The sequence below is a fragment of the Schistocerca americana genome, chromosome 8 (genome assembly GCF_021461395.2).
Source record: "Schistocerca americana isolate TAMUIC-IGC-003095 chromosome 8, iqSchAmer2.1, whole genome shotgun sequence".
NCBI lineage: Eukaryota > Metazoa > Arthropoda > Insecta > Orthoptera > Acrididae > Schistocerca > Schistocerca americana.
The window spans coordinates 417302945-417326871 of record NC_060126.1 but is presented as its reverse complement, the minus strand read 5'-3'; the positions used below and the strand labels follow the sequence as shown (position 1 = coordinate 417326871).

The following is a 23927-nucleotide window of genomic DNA, read 5'->3' as shown; positions in this document are numbered from 1 at the left end:
GGTGTGCTGACCACATGTCCTTCCATATCCGCATCCAGTGATGCCTGTGGGCTGAGGATGACACGGTGGCCGATCAGTACTGTTGGGCCTTCATGGTCTATTCGGGAGTAGTTTAGTTTAGTTTAATAATGAAAAAGTGAAGAGCCACTACTAAATCTGATTTTAATGCAAGAATCTTCCTGTAACATGTAACACAACACAGAATGTTTTCACCACCACCACCACCACCACCACCACCAACAACAACAACAACAACAAAATATAAACACAGAACAACTGAGAAAAGAGGTCATATCAGCAGGTCAAGTAAATGAATTTTGCTAAAAGAATGAGATGTAATTATGATTGAGCAGAGATGAGATATAAATGTTTATTCTTCCTTTCTGGGTTAAGACATAGTGACCTACTAATTTTTTTATTGAAAAGATTTAATTTAGATGTACTTCAGTTAATGAAGCAACTATAATCTTGTAGTAATTGTGATCAGTTCTCTTAAGTTATCTACAAAAACCATACAAAATATAATTCAAACCAAACTAATAAGAAAAACTTTTACATTTTTAGGAATAAGACGACTTACATTATCAACACTGAAGACATGAATAAGTCTATCACGAGATGCTGAAGCAAGGAATCTATGACCACTTTCTGGCTTACTGTATTCAAGGCACAGTACCTCTGCATCGTGTGCCTCTATCCTGCACAGTTCTTGCAAATCTTGTAACCTATGAATCCTGATAAACAACCAAAATGACATTAGTAAATTTTGCTGATTTCTGGCATTTTTATACATTTATTTATAAACAAAACCATTAAATCGCTCTTTTAAAAAATTTAATAGATATTTAATGTTAAGATAACAATGCAAAACTGTGGTTGTAAAAAAATTCAGATACTAATTTTTAAGTACTGTGATGAAAAGGCAACTTCTTTACTCTTGTATTAAGATTCAAATCTTTTACTCTCTTTCTTTAAACACAGAATGTAACTTGTACAGCATCATTAAGAGAAATGAGTGTCCTGGAATATTAGAGAGACACACACACACACACACACACACACACACACACACACAACAACAACAACAACAACAACAACAATGGGGATGAACCAAAGACAGACAGAGATAAAAAAAACTGAGTGATTGAAATTTTGGATATGATTGGAATTGGAACTGTTTATTACAAAAAGATCTATGATGGCTGCTTCTTGTTGGTGCACAGTCAACACAAAATTTTATAGGACAATGTTCCTGTACACGACAAAATACCTCTGGTATTCTGTGCAGGATATTTACTGAAGGTAAACATCTTTCTATAGTGACTTATCAGGTTTTACAGTGGTGTAGTTGTGCTCCCAGGGTGTTACACTCTAGCTTGCACTGTATTTTGGTGATTTAATTTGTAGCAATTAGTACATGCTACTGGTACTACAAAGATACCAAGTATATGCCCCATGCTTACTTACATACTTTGGCCAAACCTTCCCTGAATGGTGTTCAATATACGGTCTGCTCCCAGTCACCTGTCACTTATTAGCACACTCCAAGCAGTCTGCTCTGGAATTAAGCATTAGGTCTGTTCTTGCATATCCTGTGTGAGATCTACACTGAGGGTCCGAGATGGAAGCAGATTTTGTACAGAACACTTGGGAGCTTGTGACAAAACAAATCGATTCTTTTGATCTGATCTCAAAAGTAACCAAATTTTTTTGTCGCAACTTTATCACATTTCCAATACATTTACTAGTTGATACGTGACACTCACTTGGAAATATCAAGTTCTCATGTACATTATATTTCTCTGGAATTTATTATTCAGGTTCTTATTTCAAGTGTTCCGATTCCATTTATGTAATTAATTTTCATTACAGCACTTTTAATTTTGAAGTTAGTAGATTGAGATATGGAAAACTCTGTGAGCTAAATGATATATTTGAGGAAAGTGATGTATACTGTTTGAGAGTTAAGCATTTCCACTACCCTGTAAAGTATTTTAAATTACTGAAAACTAATTATTTTCTGCAATAATTAAACTTGAGCTTCTGGACAAGTACTATTTTCCATCGCAGATTTTGTAATGACCACTGTTAGATTCCAGTCTTCAACTACATAGTACTATTATCTTAATTTTTTCTATACAAAATGACATACAGTATTAATTGGTTAACACATTAATTAATAATTTCATGTAATTCACTTTGATTTGAAATATGGCACCCATTCATGTAAATGAGGGGATCACAATGCAGAAGAAAAATAGTGTCCATGTACTTTTATAACTATGTAATCAACAACATTTTTTGTAATACAGCATCCTACTGGTTCTTACACTTTACCAAAAGCAGTAAATTCCAACCTAGCCACAGTTCAAAGCATTATGTAGTTTTTAGAACAACAAATTTGTTCTTAGGCCTATCTATAAGTAGTCGAGCACCATCCAAAACTAGCAGTCTGTGGTTAGAGAGCTACAGAGTAATACTTGTGCTGGAAGTGCTTCGTTATTTGATTCAGATTTATATGGCTGTGTGGTTTCAGTTGCCTGAGACTGCACCTTGTGTGTGTGTGTGTGTGTGTGTGTGTGTGTGTGTGTGTGTGTGTGTGTGTACACGCACATTCAAGAACACATGCACTGGTTACCAAGGAACTCAAACACTTTATCTGTAAAAAAGTTGTGTATAATAACAGTACTTCTAATTAACAAAAATTGTGACAGAACTGTGATGTGATGAACAAGTACTGTGAACTATCATTGCAATTAAAATCAGTGATTCCAGAACATGGTGTATATCTTTACACTTAACAGTGTGGCTTCTTCTTCAACAATGTACCGAAGAACCATGCTATATTTGAACTGCGTCATTCTTTTGATAAATGTGAACTGTTCAGATTGTGCCACTACTGGAAACACCCCACTGTAATTGTGAGTGCTGATCTACAGACATGTACTTGTTATTTTTTGTACTGTAAAAATTACAGGTCAGTTCCATCTCAAGTTCTAGAATGAACTGTAAAGCAAACATCTGGATTCCCACAACCACCAGTTTGGGTAAACAGAACAGAACACCTAAACATATGATCATGGAACAAATAATGACCACCTGAGCATGCAACAGGATCAGACTAGTCATAAAATGCTGACAGTGAACCGAGACTGGACCAAGTAAATTGAAAAACATTGAAAATAGAAAATCTCCCAGACAGAGAAGCAAATACACAATTCACTTATATTATTTTTGTCGCTGTGGTGCTACCCTCCTTAGAAGATGTTTTCAATAATCACTCCAAAGAACTTCATAAATGTCAAAAAACATGATAACTGAAGATTTGCTTATAGATATAGAGGGATTTCTTCAACAACAACAACTACTACTACAACAACAAAATTATTATTATTATTATTATTGTCACTGATGAGAACACAAAAAAAAAAAAAAAAAAAAAAAAAAAAAAAAAAAAAAAAAAGTTAATTCCATTAAGTTGACAGTGGCAGTGTCTAGAACTCTCAGATGTCACTAAAATGAGGAAGCACTATGATGGTTAGCTGTAAGTTACTGAAATGTGATTGTGAGGAAAGTTCCACTTACTGCGAATATTGGAGTTTAAAGGAACGAATGTAAGTGTTTCAATGCAGATGCTATCAATTTCTACTTGTTTCAATCAAAATGGCTGATTGTTTCAATCAAATTAAGCTACAGAAATGGTCATTGCCTCATGCAGTTCAATTCAAGAAAGCTGCAACGAGTCATAAAAAAATCAAGAAACAATAAATGGTTAATCTCAGCAACTATGGATATCACATCTGTATGAAATACATTGTCCCAGATTTACCTGATGTTACCTGCCCTGTCACCTGAAGCTAAATGCTTGCCGTCTGGACTTATCCTTATTGACCTGACACCATTGCGGCCATCATAGGAACTGTCATTCCTTTCAGCACCAGCAGCAGCCAAATCTAGATCCTTCAGGTATGTCATTTCTGGGTCAACATACAGAACTTTCAACAGCTCCTGTCAAAGACAAAACCATTTTCAACCAAGTTATGAAGATGACTATATGGAGGGATTTTCCTATACATTACAAGAATAATGTCAAAATTCCTGAGGACCATAGGAAGTACCTGTCCTACAGTACAGAGTGTATGAACAAAATCTACACTAAGTAACCTCATTTCATCTCAACATCACATCACACCAATCCGTCTTACAAAATAAACCAAAATACAAGAAACAGACTCCAGTGATTTAGGAAACTCACAGAAAACATAAATCAGGATATCCACATCGGGATTTGAACCAGCTGCTTCTCTACTATATTAAACCGCTCGTTTTTAACATTGGTTTGTATTGTATGGTGAAGTATTAATTTGCAGTTTCAATATCTCAAGCATAAAATTATAATTAATTCTAACCAGACCAAAATTTAACTACATTTCATCTCTATTTACCATCTTTGGTCACTTAGTTTGCCTTTTGTTTCATATTAAAGAAGACACATACTATTATTGTAAATATTTGCAGCAATTTGTTTGTGTGTTATGAAAGCATCAATGAGCAAATGCTGAGTCATGAAAGATTTGCCGAATGGCCATGGAACAATTTAGCATTAAGAGGTGCCTTGTCCCCCCAGTCACCTACCATCCCTCGCATAGCCACAGTCCGGCACATAGAAGCAGCCCTCTCACGACTCAGTATGAACTGAATCACACCCTCCACCAGGATTTCAAATGCTCTAAAACAAGAAACATCCTCATCAGTATCCTCCCACAGTGGCATTCCACTGCCTACCCAACCTACACAATACCTTTGTCCATCCCTATTCTACCCCTGTTCCCAATCTCTTGTCCCGTGGCTCATATCCCCACAACAGGCCCAAATACCAGACCTGTCCCACACATTCTCTCATTAGCATCTACTCCAGTCATGTCCTGTCAAAGGCTGGGTCATCTGTAAAAGCAGCCATGTGGTCTGCCAAATTAGCTACAACCAATGTGCTGCATTCTACATGAGCATGACAACTAAGAAGCCATCTGTCCACACGAATGGCCACCGCTGAACTGCGGGTAATCAACAGCTGGGCTGTCCAGTTACTGAACATGCTGCCCAACATGATGTGCTTGACTTCATCAAGTGCTTCTCTGGCTGTGCCTTCTGGATTCTTACCACAACCACCATCTTTTCTGAAATGTGTGGGTGGGAACTTCCCCTGCAACATATCCTTCATTCCTGGAACCCTTCTCACATCATCCTTCATTGGTCCCTGTCCCCCTACCTACTTGTACACTTTCCTACTCCCACTCCAGCCCTACACACCATGTATACCACCAGTGCACCTGCACGATCTTTTCCCCTTCTCTTCTTCCCTTTGCTTCCTCCCCCAAGCACAGTCAATGCTACCCCACCATGTCTCTGCACACTACCACATGGCATCACTGGCACATTCCCCACTCCTATACTGCGCCGCTCCCTGACCCACGCTGCTTTTGTACTCTCACCCACCCTATAAAGATTGCTCCTCCATTTCATACACAGTTGCAGTCACAGCAGGGCCTTAACGCCCATAGAAGGCAATGGCTATTTGTGTGAGAGTTGTGTTTGTGCAAATGTGCACGAGTTATAAAATCTAGCAGTTTCTTTCAGTGTGCCCGACACTCAATGCCTCCTCTACATGCTGATCAGCATATGCCCTTTCATATCACTATTATTTCATCCAGGATTTTCAATTGTTTGATTTTATTTTGCAGTGTACATGTAGAGCATTTCAGGAAGTGACATTTGGGAGAATAATGGAAACAATTTGTAGAATATTTATATCATATTTAAAAAACATGACTAATAATGACATTACACAGTTATGGAAATAAGGAATGAACTGACATGATTGAGGACGACATGTGCAGGCATCAAATGTCATGATTACAAGAATTGTTACAGTTGTAACATACATTCCCGTATGCTACACCAACAATTTGTTTATTATTTTATTTCAGCTCTTTCAAATTATGGTTCTGTAAGCATAAATTTAACATTTCACTTTCAGCCTGAAAAATAGGTAGTAATAGTAGCACATTCCAAACAACAAAATGGCATGTATGAGAAGAGTGAAACATACATTACTATAGATGTTGCGTTTGTAAACAGTGTCGTCTGGAGGAAGGTTGGGATCAAGATTCCATACACGGATGGTATCATCACTTGAGCAAGTAATAAATGAACCAGGTGGCATAGTTGCTGCTATTTCTCCACCTTGGTCTAATGGTGGAAAGACATCCACTCCCCAAATGCATGCTGAATGGAACAGGAATGAATGGGATTTTCCAACCTGGAACAATAAAATCTGAAACTGTGACTTCCTCTCATAGATCAAAAAAGTAATGAGAAGTTGGTACTATCCATAACTTCAAAGACACCTTTTCTAGGTCTATAAGAAAGGCCCAACATTAGTTATAGATAGATCACACAAATACTTATTTTAGAGCTTCTGATCTCTAAACATTAACATGATGATGCTGTAAGAATAAACCTTAAAATTAACAACCTTTAAAATGCCTACAAAGTAAAATAAACATAAAGTTACAGATGTTATAAAAATTCTGCAGATTAAATTGTAAAATGAACGGAACAGAAATGAAGATCATTACATAAATAATTTCCAGCTTCATCTGTCTCATTCTCATTATTTAGCTGAAAAATGACAAACATAGTAACAATTACAGTGTAGGCTATTTTAAAACTTCACTCACACCAGAACTTTAACTCAAACTAAAAAATTTCTCTACAGAAGCGAAGAATAGTTTTCAGATTATGTTGCTAAACCACCACATTTTTTCCCCAAGTGATTTTATCCTGAAATAGCTACTGGTAATATATTATCACTTTCATACACATTTTGGCACACACTGTTTCAGTGTTTCATTGTTATATCAGATTAAATGCAGATAACTTCATACACTCCTTTGCCACTATGAATGGCACAAAACAGTTAATTTTACATGAGTGGTACTTACTTTACATTTCTTAGTGAAATTATTTATATAACTTGGGTTTGTTGGTTTTTAACTCATTTTCAAATTAACTTTTTTGCATCAATCGTCATGACTAGCTACAAGGGAAACATTATGAATGGTTAACAATGTCTTGTTGTGATAAATGAACTGTCACTCCTTTACATAAATGAAAAGCACAAATGTGTGTACATTTTACAGTTAGTTTGTGTGTCTATCGACCTGCCAGCGCTTTTGTTCGGTAAGTCACCTCATCTTTGTTTTTATATATAATTTTTACAGTATTTATTTATTCAATTAACTTTTTTTGCCGACAGGAGCATTATCAGGATATAAATAACTGTCATAATCGAAGAGGATAGAGTACTGGTGAACAGCTATGAAAAAGTGTCGGAAGAATCAATCAAAATGAATTCTCCCCGTTATCAATGTCTCACAATCAATGAGAAAATAATATGACACTAGTCAGTTCCAAAGTAAACATCGTTATAATACGTGTAAATCAAAATAATCTCAGACTAAATGCCAAGTAGCAGGATCTTGATGCAATTCTTCATATGAATCTGTCATTCAGATGATAACCCGAAAAGATTTAATCAGTGAAATGTGCCAAGAAAGTCTGAAATCTCATATACACTCTGTGGTTACAATATTTTTAATGCATTTTAAGTAGGAACAGGGGCAATGAAAGTGTTGGTCTTATGGCACTTTCCTATGAAGAAAGCTAATCCCCATAAACAACATGCACTGTAATTAAAGTATGAAATGTCTTGTAAGAAACTCAAAATCTCAAGTTGTCTTATGATTAATCTGCCATTATGAACAACCTGTTTATGAAAATTCATTAACCAGTTTTTGTTATGTCTGATAAACTGTTAAAACCTCCACAGTATTCTTATATTGTGAAAATATTATCAAAAGGAAAATTTAATCAAGAAAATTATTATTTACTAGTAACTGAAATTCCAAGTACTATCAGTAGAAACATCTTATATCAGAAAATACTATTCTAGCTTTTGGAAATTAAACTCCAAGTTAAGGGGGATGAACCTGTTGTGAGCCTTTAGATGACATAAATAATATTTTCATAAAATCCAATAACTTATTATTGGCAATGTCTCATTAAAATAGATAACTGAACAACTTTCTTACCCTCTTAATGTCGTGGACATCCCAAATATACAAACTATGATCATTATATACACAAGTCAGTTTGCAGTTCTTTTCATCATAAGCGAGAGCTATGGCATCTGGGTATTTGGCATTATTTGGATGAGCAGCCATATGTCTGTAAATAAAAAAAACTCCATTGGACTCACAGCAACAAAATGACTGTAGTAGTTCTGCGCTAAAAAACTGTTGTACTTATACATAATGTAGCAATGGGAACTTGCTGTTTTGAGTGGGGCACCACGCAGAAAGATGTGGTATGCAAATGGCGGAGATGTGTTGTTCAAAGCAGTGGGTTTGGAAGTTTATCAGTGCCTCAGTAGTGACAGTACACTGGCATAAGGAGCAATGCATATTTGTCTTAGAAGCGTACTTTTCCTATGGGCAATCAGCTGTCATCATGCAGCTTGTACTTATGCACACTTCAATATTCCCGTACGTCTTATTCGTTGCTGGCAATCAATTGTTTTATTAGTGGACACCTCAAGTGCAGCTAGAAATGTGGAAAGATGATGAGTAGAATTACCAAGGCTCCCGAGGTCACTGAAAAATATTGAAGCAGTACGACAGCATTTTTTGCAAATTTCTCAGTGGTAGGATTAGATTAGATTAGATTCAGTTTTTGTTCCATAGACCCAAAAAATGAGATGATTGTCATGGGTATGGAACATGTCAGAAAGTATAACATAAAACATCTGAATATAATACTTGTGTATTGTGTATTAAACCGGGGACCTAGAAACGATGGAGAGGCTTTGTCCCACCATAGGCCTCAGTGGTTCACAACCCCACAACAGGCCACAGCAGTCCACCCACCTCTCCGCCACCCCACACTGAACCCAGAGTTATTGTGCAGTTCGGCCCCCAGTGGACCCCCCTGGGAACACCTCATACCAGACAAGTGTAAACCAAAATGTATGTTTGGTAGACTAATTATGGTGTATGTGTACATGGAGACAGTCTACGCACAGCAATCACAGACACAAGCATGTGCCCTTTAACTGCTGATCATTTCACAAGCTGAATTCTTCAAGATAACCTCAGGTTCCACCCATACTAGATGCAATGCACAAACTTGGAAAGCATGATTTTGGTGTCCACCAAAATGCTAATCAAGAGATCTTGGAAAGTTGTCTCATGTCATTCTGGTGTTCTATAGTGAGGAGATGCACTTCCATCTACATGGGAGAGTGAATAAACAAAACATGAACTAATGGAGTGCTACCAATTCCAGAACATTTTGAGGGGGGCCACTTTATACAGAACATTTAAATGTTTGGTGTGCATTGCCAAGAGAAACGATCATTTGTCCTTACTTTTTTTTTCCTAACTAAATTCTTGGAGAATTTCCAACGTGACTGTGAACCTTTTTGTCCCACAGGCTGAAACTACAGGGGATGTTGTTTCAGATGGATCAGGGCCTGGCACACACAATGTGAACTGCAATGAGCATTTTAGGCAGAAAGTTCAACAAGCACCTGATCTCTTGTAGGGGAAATCATCCACGACTGGGTTGCTCACCCGATATACTTTCTTGTGACTGTTTTTATGGGGACATCTAAAATCCATTGTGTACACCGATCATTCGAGGACCCTTGCACACATGGAGAAAAATACTCATCAAGCAATAACCTGTATATCCGTCACTAGGTAAAAAAAAAAAGAGTTGACCAAAACCTCAGAATTTACATAAATCAGAGTACTGACGATATGGGATGTCATTTGCCAGACGTAATTTTTAAAATGTTTAATTTTAAATTTTCTTGTACATAAAAACATAAAAAAGGAATTACACTAATGATGACCGATAGAAAATTCAGTTACTGTTAAAATGATATATGTAATTTTTTACTTGTTTCTTTCATCTAAGTCAGCTCCTTTACTGTGCCCAATGTACAAAATAATATTGAATGTAAGGTATGACTGTCTTGGATCTGATACTCTAAATCAATCTAAAGTGGTCAAAGTAATTAAAGAATCTCTTACTAACTAAACAGGGAATTTATGGAGTGATGCTGTCATTTAGTACTAAAAATTGCATCAGAAACAAAGAAATATCCCTCTCCATCTTATCAGATACGCAAGTGACAATGTGGACATCAAAATGTACTTTGGAACATGATGTTCTCAGGTGCAATACCTTCACAAGTTGTTCAATTGCAGTACAAGCAAGTACTTTGTGACAAGTATGGATGAGAAAATTCATGAGTCGCATGACGTTTCTTCATTTTATAGCTGTGAATCATCAGAAAAACCTAAAATCACTTTTTACAGGAGTCTGCTGATGTCACTTAAGTATTCCAAAACTTTCAACTAAAGATGACCACAGCAGTGCTGTTAAACATCTGTTGTACCAGACAAATGTTATGTCTTGTTGGCAGCACGTAAGCAGTAATTGTAGAGTCCAACTAAGTGGTTGTGCACAGTACTACCAGAAACTAAGTGGAATATATGAAGTAATCAGTCTTAAAAGGTTTCTTCTATTGTTGTAACTACTGCTGTTTAAAATAAATTTAACAAACTTCTTTCTGAACAACAAGCTGAAGACTGGAAAGTATAAAACATTTGAAATCTATGTTTGCATTTGTAGAAAATTGTAAATCTCTGAAAGTTCTTCACTTGCTGCTTTGAAATTTGGCACAACACTGCATTTGAATATGTGTGTGTTTTATAAACCTACTAGAGTGTCACATTTAATACATAAATATATACATAATAATTACAGGGGAACGCCTATACAAAAATGTAAATGTTCATTTGTTCAAAATCTTACATTTTTGAAAGTAGTGAAACATAGTTAGCAAATAGAAAAGTTGTATTTACGACTTATCAGCTTATGATTGGAATATCACTACACAATCCGAATTTGCAACAACAATAAACAAGACTCAAGGTCAGAGAGAGCAGGGACGTGGAGAAGGACAGAAGGGTGGGAAGAAATGGACACAGAAAGTGGAAAGAAGGAGAATGGAAAAGAGAGGGGGAGGAAGTGATGGACAGAGAGAGAGGGAGAGGAAGTGATGGACAGAGAGAGAGGGTGAGAGGGGTAGGAGAAGATGGACAGAGAGAAGGGAGAAGGAAATTAGGACATACACTGACAGGAAAAAAATCACAACATCAAAAGATAATTAATGCAGAGTAGTGAAATTTCAGGAATATATTTGAATTGGTAACATATTTAAGTGATTAACATAGCAAGGTCACTGGTTAATGTAAATGCAAGATAAGCCATTCCAAATGGGAAATGCTCGAACATTAATAACTGGTGTAACCGTCAGAATGTTGAATGCAAGCATGCAGACATACATGTGTCGCATTGTACAGATGTTAGATGTCAGTTTGACGGATCAAGTTGGAGTTGTCACCTGATGAAGTTCCATGTGTGTGTGATTGGACACAGATCTGGTTATTGAGCAGGCCAAGGCAACATGTTGGCACTCTGTAGAGCAAATTGGGCTACAACAGTGGTATGTGGGAGACTGTTAGCCTGTTGGAAAACTTCCCCTGCAGGTCGAATCACAAGAGTGATGTACAAATTTGCAGTTAGGGTGCACGAGATAACCATGAGAGTGCTCCTGCTGTCATACAAATTCACGCCACAGACCATAACTCCAGGTGTAGGTCCAGTGTGTCTAGCACCACACAGACAGGTTGGGCACAGACCCTCAACCGGTCTCCTAACACGCGGCCATCATTGGCCCTGAGGCAGAACCAGCTTTCATCAGAAAACACAACAGACTTCCACCCCGCCCTCCAATGAGCTCTTTCTTCACACCACTGAAGTTGTAAAAAGCAGAGGTTTGGGGTCAGAAGAATAAATGCTACACGGCGTCTGGCTCAGAAATGTCCTTCAAGTAACCTCCTTCTAACAGTTCATTGTGTCATTGCGAAGTCAACTGCTGCTGTATGTACAGTACAATGCAGCATAGCTATATGACAGACATGATTGTCTTCCCTCTCGGTGGCACCATGTGGCCATCCGGAGCGTGGTCTCCTTGCGATCATATGTTCTTGTAACAACTGCTGCCATCAATCGTGTACAGTGGCTACATTCTTGCCAGGTCTTTCTTCAATATCACAGAAGTAACATACAGTGTCTAATAGTCCTATTACATGACCTCATTCAAACTCAGTGGGGTGTTGATAACAGTGTCCTGTTGCCTTAAAGGCATTCTTGACTAGCATCAACTCACCACATGCAGTCTCAAAGGTAACTAACACTCACTGCTGTTACACCACAATTTAAAGCAAACTTGATTTGCATTCTCATAGTGATGCTATTAGTGGCACTCATTTGCGTCTGGCACAAAATTTGAATAGAAATCATTTTCTGGGTGTAGAAACATGCCTACCAACTTTTGTTTATATTGCACAACTCCTCCTTGGTGATGTGATTTTTTTTCTGTCAGTGTACATTTCCATTTAACCAGAATGAGCCCAGCAACTCATGTCCAGGATTAGCTAGCCCGTAATGAAAACAAATGTTTGGTGTCAAATTCTGTAGCTTAGTGTATACTCCAAGTCCCCCTGCCTGATTAACAAGTTTTTGACTTACCCTTTTACGCAGTATAACCTCTACAATTTTCATAAGCTTTTAAATTCCTCCTCTTCTTCCTCCTGCTCCTCTTCAGTCTTCTTATATCTAATATTAACTTTCCTACAAAAAGCCATATCTAAATTTACTGACAATGTTCACATTCTATAAGAAATCATCTTATATAACCAATTTGAACATTGTCAGTAACTTCAGATTATGTTTTTTGTAGGAAACTTCAAAATGGTTACTTGCTATTTGAAACCAGTCACCTATAAATTTTAATGTGCACGTGAGATTGTATAAAATGTGCTACTATCTGTTGTTGCTCCATGCCATCACAACAAATATTACTTCTCTTTAGTCTGTAGGAACATAATATTCTAATACACCAACATAAATACAACCAAACAACTTACGCTATCGAAAGACCCTGAGCAACATCGACACCTAGATAATGTGTCCTCGGAAGAGTAGTAACAAATCTGAGAGTTTGAGGACTGAAGCATCTCACAATACCCTCTGCACAGCCAATAAAAATCAAGTTTTCCCCAACAGTCATACAGTTGGCACTTGTAGTCTGCAAGGAAGAAACGTTTTGTACATCAGAAACAGCATGTGGTAAAGTAAAAGTAATATAAAGCATGTACAATAATAAGTAATGGAGAACTTTTATGAAATAATCACCTTAAGATGAATTTTATTAGAACAGGCTTGAGTTTACAAATATGAGTAATCAGAAATTTCAATGTGGCGTTATCATGTCTTGCTGTATGACACTATTATTGTATTCCAAATCTCACTTACTCTCAGCTCAACCCATTTGTCCAAGAGACGGCGATTATTGAATTCACAAAGAAGACCAGACTTTGTGATTGCATACGTAGAGTCTGCCATCTCCCCACGGCCACAAGCCACATCACAAAAGTAATTGTTACGCTGTTCCCCCAGAATGGCAGATCTGCCCATTAAGGGCACTGGTTCTTTATACTGCAAGAAATATAATGTCAGTGAAACCCACAGCAAAATTAAAGATGTCACTCTAAACAAAGATGAGTTATTTTTTACAGTAGACATGGAAATATGCTTCAAAGGACCAAGGTAATGATTCCACTGTAACTCTTGAAATACAAAATGTAAATGTGAATGTTCTTTCAAGTGATTTATAAAACTGTAATTATCAAACATCACTCTCATTATATGTGTATCCTACAGAATAAATTACATGCCTCTTTGCTGTAAGAGCATTACACTGATTTCATGAAAGAAATCTCCACACATTTCTGCTCTCCTCTCTTTCTATTACATAACACTACCCCCGCCATCATCATCATCATCATCATCATCATCATCATTATTATTATTCTTTCTTTCTTTTCTCAGACGTTATGTCTGGTCTAAAATGGAAAGTGACGTGGACCTGGATCAAGCGTTACTTCCTTTTAACTGTACGGTATATGTTATATTGCATTTAGGAACTTTCGGGTTATTGAACATGTATCAATAACTACGGATTTCTGTAGTTGTATATATAAGTTTGGATGTAGCTGTGTTGCATTGATGTACTGGTGGATATTGTGTGGTATGACTCCTGTAGTTGATAGTATAATCGGTATAACGTCAACTTTATCCTGATGCCCCATGTCCTTGACTTCCTCAGCCAGTTGGATGTATTTTTCAATTTTTTCTCCTGTTTTCTTCTGTATATTTGTTGTATTGGGTATGGATATTTCGATTAGTTGTGTTAATTTCTTCTTTTTATTGGTGAGTATGATGTCAGGTTTGTTATGTGGTGTTGTTTTATCTGTTATAATGGTTCTGTTCCAGTATAATTTGTATTCATCATTCTCCAGTACATTTTGTGGTGCATTCTTGTATGTGGGAACGTGTTGTTTTATTAGTTTATGTTTTATGGCAAGTTGTTGTTGTATTATTTTTGCTACATAGTCATGTCTTCTGGGGTATTCTGTATTTGCTAGTATTGTACATCCACTTGTGATGTGATCTACTGTTTCTATTTATTGTTTGCAAAGTCTGCATTTATCTGTTGTGGTGTTGGGATCTTTAATAATATGCTTGCTGTAATATCTGGTGTTTATTGTTTGATCCCGTATTGCAATCATGAATCCTTCCGTCTCACTGTATATATTGCCTTTTCTTAGCCATGTGTTGGATGCGTCTTGATCGATGTGTGGCTGTGTTAGATGATATGGGTGCTTTCCATGTAGTGTTTTCTTTTTCCAATTTACTTTTTTCGTATCTGTTGGTGTTATGTGATCCAAAGGGTTGTAGAAGTGGTTATGAAATTGCACTGGTGTAGCCGATGTATTTATATGAGTGATTGCTTTGTGTATTTTGCTAGTTTCTGCTCGTTCTAGAAAGAATTTTCTTAAATTGTCTACCTGTCCATAATGTAGGTTTTTTATGTCGATGAATCCCCTTCCTCCTTCCTTTCTGCTTAATGTGAATCTTTCTGTTGCTGAATGTATGTGATGTATTCTATATTTGTGGCATTGTGAGCGTGTAAGTGTATTGAGTGTTTCTAGGTCTGTGTTACTCCATTTCACTACTCCAAATGAGTAGGTCAATATTGGTATAGCATAAGTATTTATAGCTTTTGTCTTGTTTCTTGCTGTCAATTCTGTTTTCAGTATTTTTGTTAGTCTTTGTCTATATTTTTCTTTTAGTTCTTCTTTAATATTTGTATTATCTATTCCTATTTTTTGTCTGTATCCTAGATATTTATAGGCATCTGTTTTTCCATCGCTTCTATGGAGTCACTGTGGTTATTCAATATGTAATCTTCTTGCTTAGTGTGTTTTCCCTTGACTATGCTATTTTTCTTACATTTGTCTGTTCCAAAAGCCATATTTATGTCATTGCTGAATACTTCTGTTATCTTTAGTAATTGGTTGAGTTGTTGATTGGTTGCTGCCAGTAGTTTTAGATCATCCATGTATAGCAAATGTGTGATTTTGTGTGGGTATGTTCCAGTAATATTATATCCATAATTTATATCTAAAAACAAAGATGATGTGACTTACCGTACGAAAGCGCTGGCAGGTCGGTAGACACACAAACAAACACAAACATACACACAAAATTCTAGCTTTCGCAACAAATGGTTGCTTCGTCAGGAAAGAGGGAAGGAGAGGGAAAGACGAAAGGAAGTGGGTTTTAAGGGAGAGGGTAAGGAGTCATTCCAATAACCCCCCCCCCTCCCCCCCCCCCCCCCCCCCACACACACACACAGACATATTTAAAGACAAAGAGTTGAAACTCTTTGTCTTTAAATATGTCTGCTTGTGTCTGTATATGTGTGGATGGATATGTGTGGATGGATATGTGTGTGTGTGTGTGTGTGTGTGTGTGTGTGTGTGTGTGTGTGTGTGTGTGTGTGTGTGTGTGTGTGTGTGTGCGCGCGCGAGTGTATACCCGTCCTTTTTTCCCCCTAAGGTAAGTCTTTCCGCTCCCGGGATTGGAATGACTCCTTACCCTCTCCCTTAAAACCCACTTCCTTTCATCTTTCCCTCTCCTTCCCTCTTTCCTGACGAAGCAACCGTTTGTTGCAAAAGCTAGAATTTTGTGTGTATGTTTGTGTTTGTTTGTGTGTCTACCGACCTGCCAGTGCTTTCGTTCGGTAAGTCACATCATCTTTGTTTTTAGATATATTTTTCCCACGTGGAATGTTTCCCTCTATTATATTTATATCCATAATTTGTATTATTTAGCATGTTGGATAGTGGGTTCAGAGCAAGACAGAACCAGAAAGGACTTAATGAGTCTCCTTGGTATATTCCACGCTTAATCTGTATTGGCTGTGATGTGATACTATCTGAATTTGTTTGGATATTAAGTGTGGTTTTCCAATTTTTCATTACTATGTTTAGGAACTGTATCAATTTAGGATCTACTTTGTATATTTCCAATATCTGTAGTAACAATGAGTGGGGTACACTATCAAAAGCTTTTTGGTAATCAATGTATGCGTAGTGTAGCGACCTTTGTTTAGTTTTAGCTTGATATGTCACCTCTGGATCTATTATCAGTTGCTCTTTACATCCTCGTGCTCCTTTGCAGCAGCCTTTTTGTTCTTCATTTATAATTTTGTTATGTGTTGTATGTGTCATTAATTTCTGTGTAATGACTGAAGTTAATATTTTGTAGATTGTTGGTAGGCATGTTATGGGGCGATATTTAGCTGGGTTTGCTTGATCTTTAGGTTTCAGATAAGTTATTCCATGTATAAGTGTATCAGGGAATGTGTATGCGTCTGCAATGTAACTGTTAAATAATTTAGTTAGATGTGAATGTGTTGAGGTGAACTTCTTTAGCCTGAAATTTGCTATTTTATCATTTCCAGGGGCTTTCCAATTGTGCGTAGAATCAATTGCTCGGGTGACTTCATGTTGCAAAATTATCAGTTCAGGCATTTGTGGTATCATCTTGTATGAGTCTGTTTCTGCTTGTATCCACCGTGCATGCCTTTTATGTTGTACCGGGTTTGTCCATATGTTGCTCCAGAAGTGTTCCATGTCTGTTATGTTTGGCGGATTGTCTATTTTAATGTGTGTGTTATCTATTGTTTGGTAAAATCTCTTTTGGTTTGTGTTGAATGTTTGGTTTTGTTTCCTTCTATTTTCACTTTTTTTGTACCTTCCAAGTCGTTTGGCCAATGCTTGTAATTTCTGCTTCTTTTCATCTAATTGCTCTATTGCTTCTTGTTGTGAGATTTTACCTAACCTTTTTCGTTTTTTGTCTGATATTTCATTTCTTATAAATTGTGTTAGCTGTCCGATGTCTTTTCTCAGTTTTTCTATTCTGATCTGTAGCCTGTGTTCCTATGCTGGTTTTGTGGGTTTCTTCTGTGTGTTGGTTGGTTCTGATCTCTGCCTAGTGTGTATATTTAGTGTAGTGAGTGCTCCTACATAAACCAGTAGTTGTAACTCTTCCATAGTTGTATTTTCATTTATTTTGTTGTGTATGATTGTGTTGATAGTTGTTGTTGTTTCGACTTGTGGGTTATTTGGTGGTCTATGCAAGAATGGTCTAATGTCTGTATTTGTGTCTTTGTATTCTATACACGTCAGCTGAAATTTCTCTTATATATCTAATATGTGTGTCACTTCGTGTTCTATTTGTGGTTGTTCTGGTGGCTGTCTTAAGATTTCGTTTTCCTCTGATTGTGTAATTGACGCGTTTTGTTCTTTGTTTGTTTTCTCTGGGATGTTTGAGTCCATTACTGTATTTTCTTCTTCTTCTGACTGCACATAATTTTGTTCCAGTATTTGTTGTACTTGTTGTTTGATGTTTTCTAATTTTGACTGGGGTATCCTGTTATTTTTTATTATTACACGGATCTGATCAGCTAGTCGTTGTTCTGTTAAAAATTTTAATTCCGGGTATCTGGTAATAAATGTTGTGTATACTTGTGATCTATATCCAGTTGTGTTGGTTCCTAGGTTTGTTGCTTGGTAATAACAGAACATGAGGTGTCGATTAACTTCATCTGACCATCTCATCCTCTGTCTTTGTTTTCCTTCTAGGGTGGTTGCAGGAAGCATATCCTGCAAAACACCTCTATTTGGATTTAAATCATTTTCCAGTTGGCTAGCAGTGTCGTTACCATTGTGGGCGGGCATATGGTTCAAGCGTCGTCCCCGACCATGACGGCGCTTGTCCGAGGCTTCTTTAGTTCTGTCCTGAACCAAGTAATCACACTAAAAGGGGGGTTAGCCCTGTTAGTGGTTTGTTCTTTTCGTCGCCTTTTACGACTGGCAATTATTATTATTATTATTATTATTATTATTATTATTATTATTACTATTATTATTAACTTTTCTGCAAAAAACCTATCAACTTCAAGCTTCTCTCATGAATATCTCCATTAACAAAGGAATAAAACTAGTAAGCGTAAGCTTCACCACCCTCTAACAATCATCTCAAAACCAAATATCTCCTTGTTCAGCATGGGTTAAATTTTGATGACTTAAATACTCCCTGGTTTCTATTTAGAATTCAGAGACCTGCATTTCAAGAATGTAAAAAGTCCCGTTCATATCTGTAGTGTTAATTCTGAGACACATTATCTTCTTTTACTGTATTAGAGGAAACAAGCTCATACTAACATTAAAAGATTTATTAACAAAGCAACTTTATCACTCTCATTCATTAACTTAAATCTGCCTATTATTTCGATAAACATGTGAAAACAAACATCACTATTATTAAAGTCATGGTTAGATATGCATCTGAAGTGCAAACAGTTGCTTAAAATCATATTGACAAAGCACACTGAGGAACAAAATATTAGTCACAAGCTGATATGAAATATTAATGCGCTTAACATACTTTTGCAGATCGAGAATACTCCAGATACCAAAATTTAACATGTCGATTTCCAACAGTGACGAAGTAACTGCCATTTTCAGCAAAGGAGACAGCCTTCACCTTTGTTGAAACTTTATTGGATGCCACTTTGATGTTGGAACGCCAGTCCCATACATTGACTATCATGTCATGTTGGGAACCAACTGAAACCACATACTTGTGGCTTGGTGAAAATGCCTGTAAGGAAACAAGTACATCTGTTAGCATTACATAAGGATGTGGCAAATTTTCTTTCAGAGACTGTATGTCATACAGTCTAGTTCTCTGCACTCTGTCACAATAATGCCTACTGACAACAGCAAACAACGTTTTAAGTATGTTTACTTCCTCTTTGCAATGTACTTTTCTTTGAGGAACAGTAAACAATATCACAAATTTGGAAAAAAAAAGGGAACTGAACTCCCTTTATGACCAATGAATGCAATTAATCCTGAATTTTGACAAAGATTAACCATGACATACAAGAGAAGGAAAGAAAATGTAGCTATTGAGGATTTCATAACAGCGGAGCTGAACTTTGCAAAACTCGTCATAGGACTATGCATGAAATATGCTAGTGGGCCAATGTAAAAAAGCAAAGCATGTTACAGTAACATACACACAAGAAGGAAAATGCACAATATTTTTATGTAATTTTTTTTTAACACCAGCAAATCTCTACATTTAAAACATGTAACAGAAAAAAAAAGAAATTCTCATAGAATCTATTTAGGATGGTGACAGCCACACCATCGTTTTACTTACCAAAAGACAGTACTCCATATGCACTGTTGCTACAATAAGTATTGAGTGAATTGGAAACCTGTAAAAGGGTGTACTAATTTTTTCCCAACAGTGTACGTAGAATGGCCAAGAAGGAAGCTCTCCTTTTAAACAAACATTAATTAATGCCAATGTTATGAATTAAAATATATGTACATATTTCTCTCTGTGTATAAATTAGTTACCTGAATAGAATCCTTCAGTCCATGTATTATTGCATGACATGTTTCCATAACAATGTCTCAAACACAGTAAGGTGAAACTGCACTTGTAAATTGCAAGTCCTCGAAAGGACTGCCACCAGCAAGGCATTGTAGAGCAACAGATAAGCACAGATGTGGAACTGCATTTCTCATTGTTTTGATAATGGGCATATGGGCTTCTGCAGAAATTTATACCTGGGGGCGGGGGGTTGCAAGAGTGTATATGAGGACACCAATGTATGGGGAGAATCAGTTCCAGTAAAGCACCCATTTTTGTTCAACCTCATTTCTCACAAGTTTTCGTGAGTGATCTTTGACACTCACGAGTCAACTTTTCATTCACCTATTTTTCTGCTTGCAACAAAGTACACCAATTGTCAAAAGCAGCAGTAACTTTTATCATCCAGCACTGCAAACATCTGTAATACTGCTAAATATTATTGACAATATTACTGCAGTCTCTAGGGAGAATGTCAATAATATTGCAAAATGTTATAGTGCACTATCATTGGCTGTATAGGGGCCGCTTTAGATCTTCATTTCAAACTTAAACCACATCATCTATGGTCCAAGATGTCTTCGGACATATGTTAACTTGTGTCCAGTCCTATCAATCTTAGTTTTCAATACTATGTGTGAAGAGTATCTTCAGTGAACATTTTGTTAATAGAAACTGGTTCCAATACAACTGTATTAAACATTTCTTTTATATCGAACTCCGTGTGTTATGTCTGTTTTTGTTTAAGACTAAGTACATGCGATATTAACACTGTCGTCTGTTAAATACAATAGATCAAAGGGTGTCACAGTGGCACCGACATCGGTGCATTCTGCTGACAACCGACAACGGTCGAAACACGTCGATCTTTCCAAATCAGTACTCCATTACGTGCGCAGTCTGAGTGCAACCTAGCCCAACGCCAAAACTTAACAGAATTTCGACAATGGTCGGCGGAATTCAGATCAGTTTCTTTCCTTCGATCGATTAGGGTTGACGTTCTCATACGCAAAACTTGGATCCAACATGAATATTTTTTGTAATCTATTATGTGAAATCGCTACTTTACTGGCAATCACGAATTTCGAACAACTTAAAAATGTAATGAGAAATAACTGAACGTCATCTTAAGTTACATGATGAGTGCTCTGTGCTCGTCTAGCCGCGTCAGCCTCTTATACAGTCTGCACCAATGGCAAAATCTGTATCGGAAATCTTAGGCCTATATTATAACTTCAAAAAACTGCAAGTGAGAAAGGTAGCGCACGTCAATCCTGATGCTTAAAGTTACTGTAGTTGATCTTTTCTGGATTGTGGTAGGTGGCCATTACCTGTCTACGAATTATTATTACTACTTACTCGTGTTTCATGCCAGTACAGTGGTGATTCTGTTATCTGAGGTAGTTTGCAAATGTGGTGTGTTCTCACTGTTCAGTGCTTTAGGTATTCCGAGTATTTTACTCTAAACTTTATGTTTGTCTTTCACACATATGCTAAACGACAGCCATTAAAGCCTAATTGGACATATGTCCGCTTTGCTGAATTTATTTGAAGCTGTGCAGACTGTTTGTAAAACTGCTCAAGAGTATGTAATAGAATGTTTATCTCTTGATCTCAAAAATTCGTAAAATTTGTCTGTTATTCCAATAAATGAGGAAAGGATGTACAGCAATGCCACTTTCTTTTCGTGATCGATATAGGCTAAGATTCTACCCTCCTTGACGAGCTAAAAACTGACGAAGGAGATCGGACGCACTGTGACGTAACTGTTGGCCGATGTTATCGGGCGACATGTGGCGACGTCATCTTGGCGATCGTTGTTGTTCTACTGTGAATGCGGATTAAGTTCGCCGCGCCGAAAAGCTATTGACACTGACCGATGTCATTCGACTTCCGTCGATACAGTCAGTAAAGAACGTACACACGCTTCAAACAACCAATTAACCGACCGACCGGCAAATTGGACGTGTGTAAGCGCTAGGCCAACCAACTGAACATTTTGTCCTGTCGGGCGGTCGGTTGGGTATAAACAAGCGATCCTCACCACTTCACCTGATCCGCACAACCACTTCACCCAACAAATTGTTCGCTGAATAGCACCGTCTTGCCAACCGCCCGACACGAAGTTCGTCTTCTGAGACCGTGAGCGATATTAAACGCCGTTCACATATTGCTAACATGACAGAGCGCGAGGTGCACCAAACTTCAATGACAGAGATTCTGGAGAAATTTCAAGTTTGCAAATGTTTGTGGGACGCGTCGTGCATGATGTATAGCAAGAGATATGCAAGAAAGTACCTGTTTTTCATTTTTTAACGCAGAGACAGTAAAAGGTATATACTGCATTTTATGAATGGAAGTCCGTTGATCTTCTGTATTTCGGTTCTTAGGTTTTATTTTCGATACTTTTCGGAAATGAAATTCCGAAACAGAATGGATATTAAGTTTATACTAGCGCGAACGGAAAAAAATGAAAAACCCGAAATACTGACAGATTAGATCTTAGATTTCACTTACGATACACACTGGAAATAAAACCTAAAAACCGAAGTATACAGTCGAATGACTTTTATTAATAAAATGTACTTGCTTCATTGTTAAAAGTGTTAAAAAATTTCAGCCTTTCGCCACCTCTTTGCTACGACGAGCAAAGCCTCATTTACGGTTCTAAAAGATGCTGAAAGATTAATTTCTTATGTACATGTCGCTGCATTTATTAGACGATACGCGCCACCAGAATTTGTGGTTTCTCTCTATCTAAATTCAAAAATTCAAGAGTCTCTCAAACTTATAAAGGACATTTTTTATGCTACAGGAAAAATAAATTAAAGTTTACATGAACATATTTTGTTTTATTCATTTTGCTTTACCGTGATGTATTTCTTCAGGCAACTATAAATCATGTAGTAAGTTTCAGGCATCAGTTTAGATGTGGGATACAATTGCAATGAATCTGAGGTCCTCATAATTTCTGCAGGTGGCTAGAAACCTTCACGTACCTAACAGGCTCTCCTCGCGGATTATGGTCCCTCTCCTTTTCGTTACGAATGGTCTCACGATTCTCAGCAGTTACATAATTACAAAAATGATCGGCTCCCAGCTCCTGAAGTAAAAGAGCGAATTTCTTTCTTTGCATTACTCACTTATTTGTCACAGCATTCTCTCATATTTTGTTACCCTCGTTACCTCTAAAATAGACAAGGCAAAACACAGCTTTTGTTTGTGTCAATCCAAGCGGCATTTCGCAGAACGTAACTCGTGTTGTTGTTGTTGTTGTTGTTGTTGTCTTCAGTCCAAAGACTGGTTTGATGCAGCTCTCCATGCAACGTTATCCTGAGCAAGCTTCATCTCCCAGTACCTACTGCAACCTACATCCCTCTGAATCTGCTGACTATTCATCTCTTGGTCTCCCTCTATGATTTGTAACCCCCACCCCCACGCTTAACTCCAGTACTAAATTGGTGATCCCTTCATGCCTCAGATTGTGTCCTACCAACCGAGCCCTTCTTTTAGTAGGTTGTACCACAAATTTCTCTTCTCCCCAATTCTGTTCCGTAGATCCTCATTAATTACAAGCTTTATCCATCTCATCTTCAGCATTCTTCTGCAGCACTACATTTCAAAGGCTTTTATTCTCTTCTTGTCTAAACTGTTTATCGCCCATGTTTCACTTCCACACATGGCTACACTCCTTACAAATACTTTGAGAAAGGGCTTCTTGACTCTTAAATCTATACTTCAGAAACTCTTTTCTTCCTATTGCCGTCTACATTTTATATCCTCCCTAAATCGACCATCATCAGTTATTTTGCTTCCCAAATTGCAAAACTCATTAACTATAAGTGTCTCATTTCTTAATCTAACTCCCT

The 23927-nt window shown here is 37.2% G+C and overlaps 1 protein-coding gene across 3 annotated transcripts in view; it reads right to left on the bottom strand.

Moving 5' to 3' along the window:
* LOC124546032 (mitogen-activated protein kinase-binding protein 1) overlaps positions 1-23927 on the bottom strand; it is a 922513-nt gene that overhangs the window by 89872 nt on the left and 808714 nt on the right. For all 3 annotated transcript variants that reach the window (XM_047125004.1, XM_047125005.1, XM_047125006.1), the window contains exons 5-11: positions 19057-19272; positions 13513-13695; positions 13125-13285; positions 8154-8289; positions 6110-6319; positions 3830-4008; positions 581-734 (exon numbers count right to left, since the gene is read on the bottom strand). In XM_047125004.1, the coding sequence (XP_046980960.1) occupies positions 581-734; positions 3830-4008; positions 6110-6319; positions 8154-8289; positions 13125-13285; positions 13513-13695; positions 19057-19272 (1239 nt within the window). The remainder of the gene's footprint in view (positions 1-580; positions 735-3829; positions 4009-6109; positions 6320-8153; positions 8290-13124; positions 13286-13512; positions 13696-19056; positions 19273-23927) is intronic.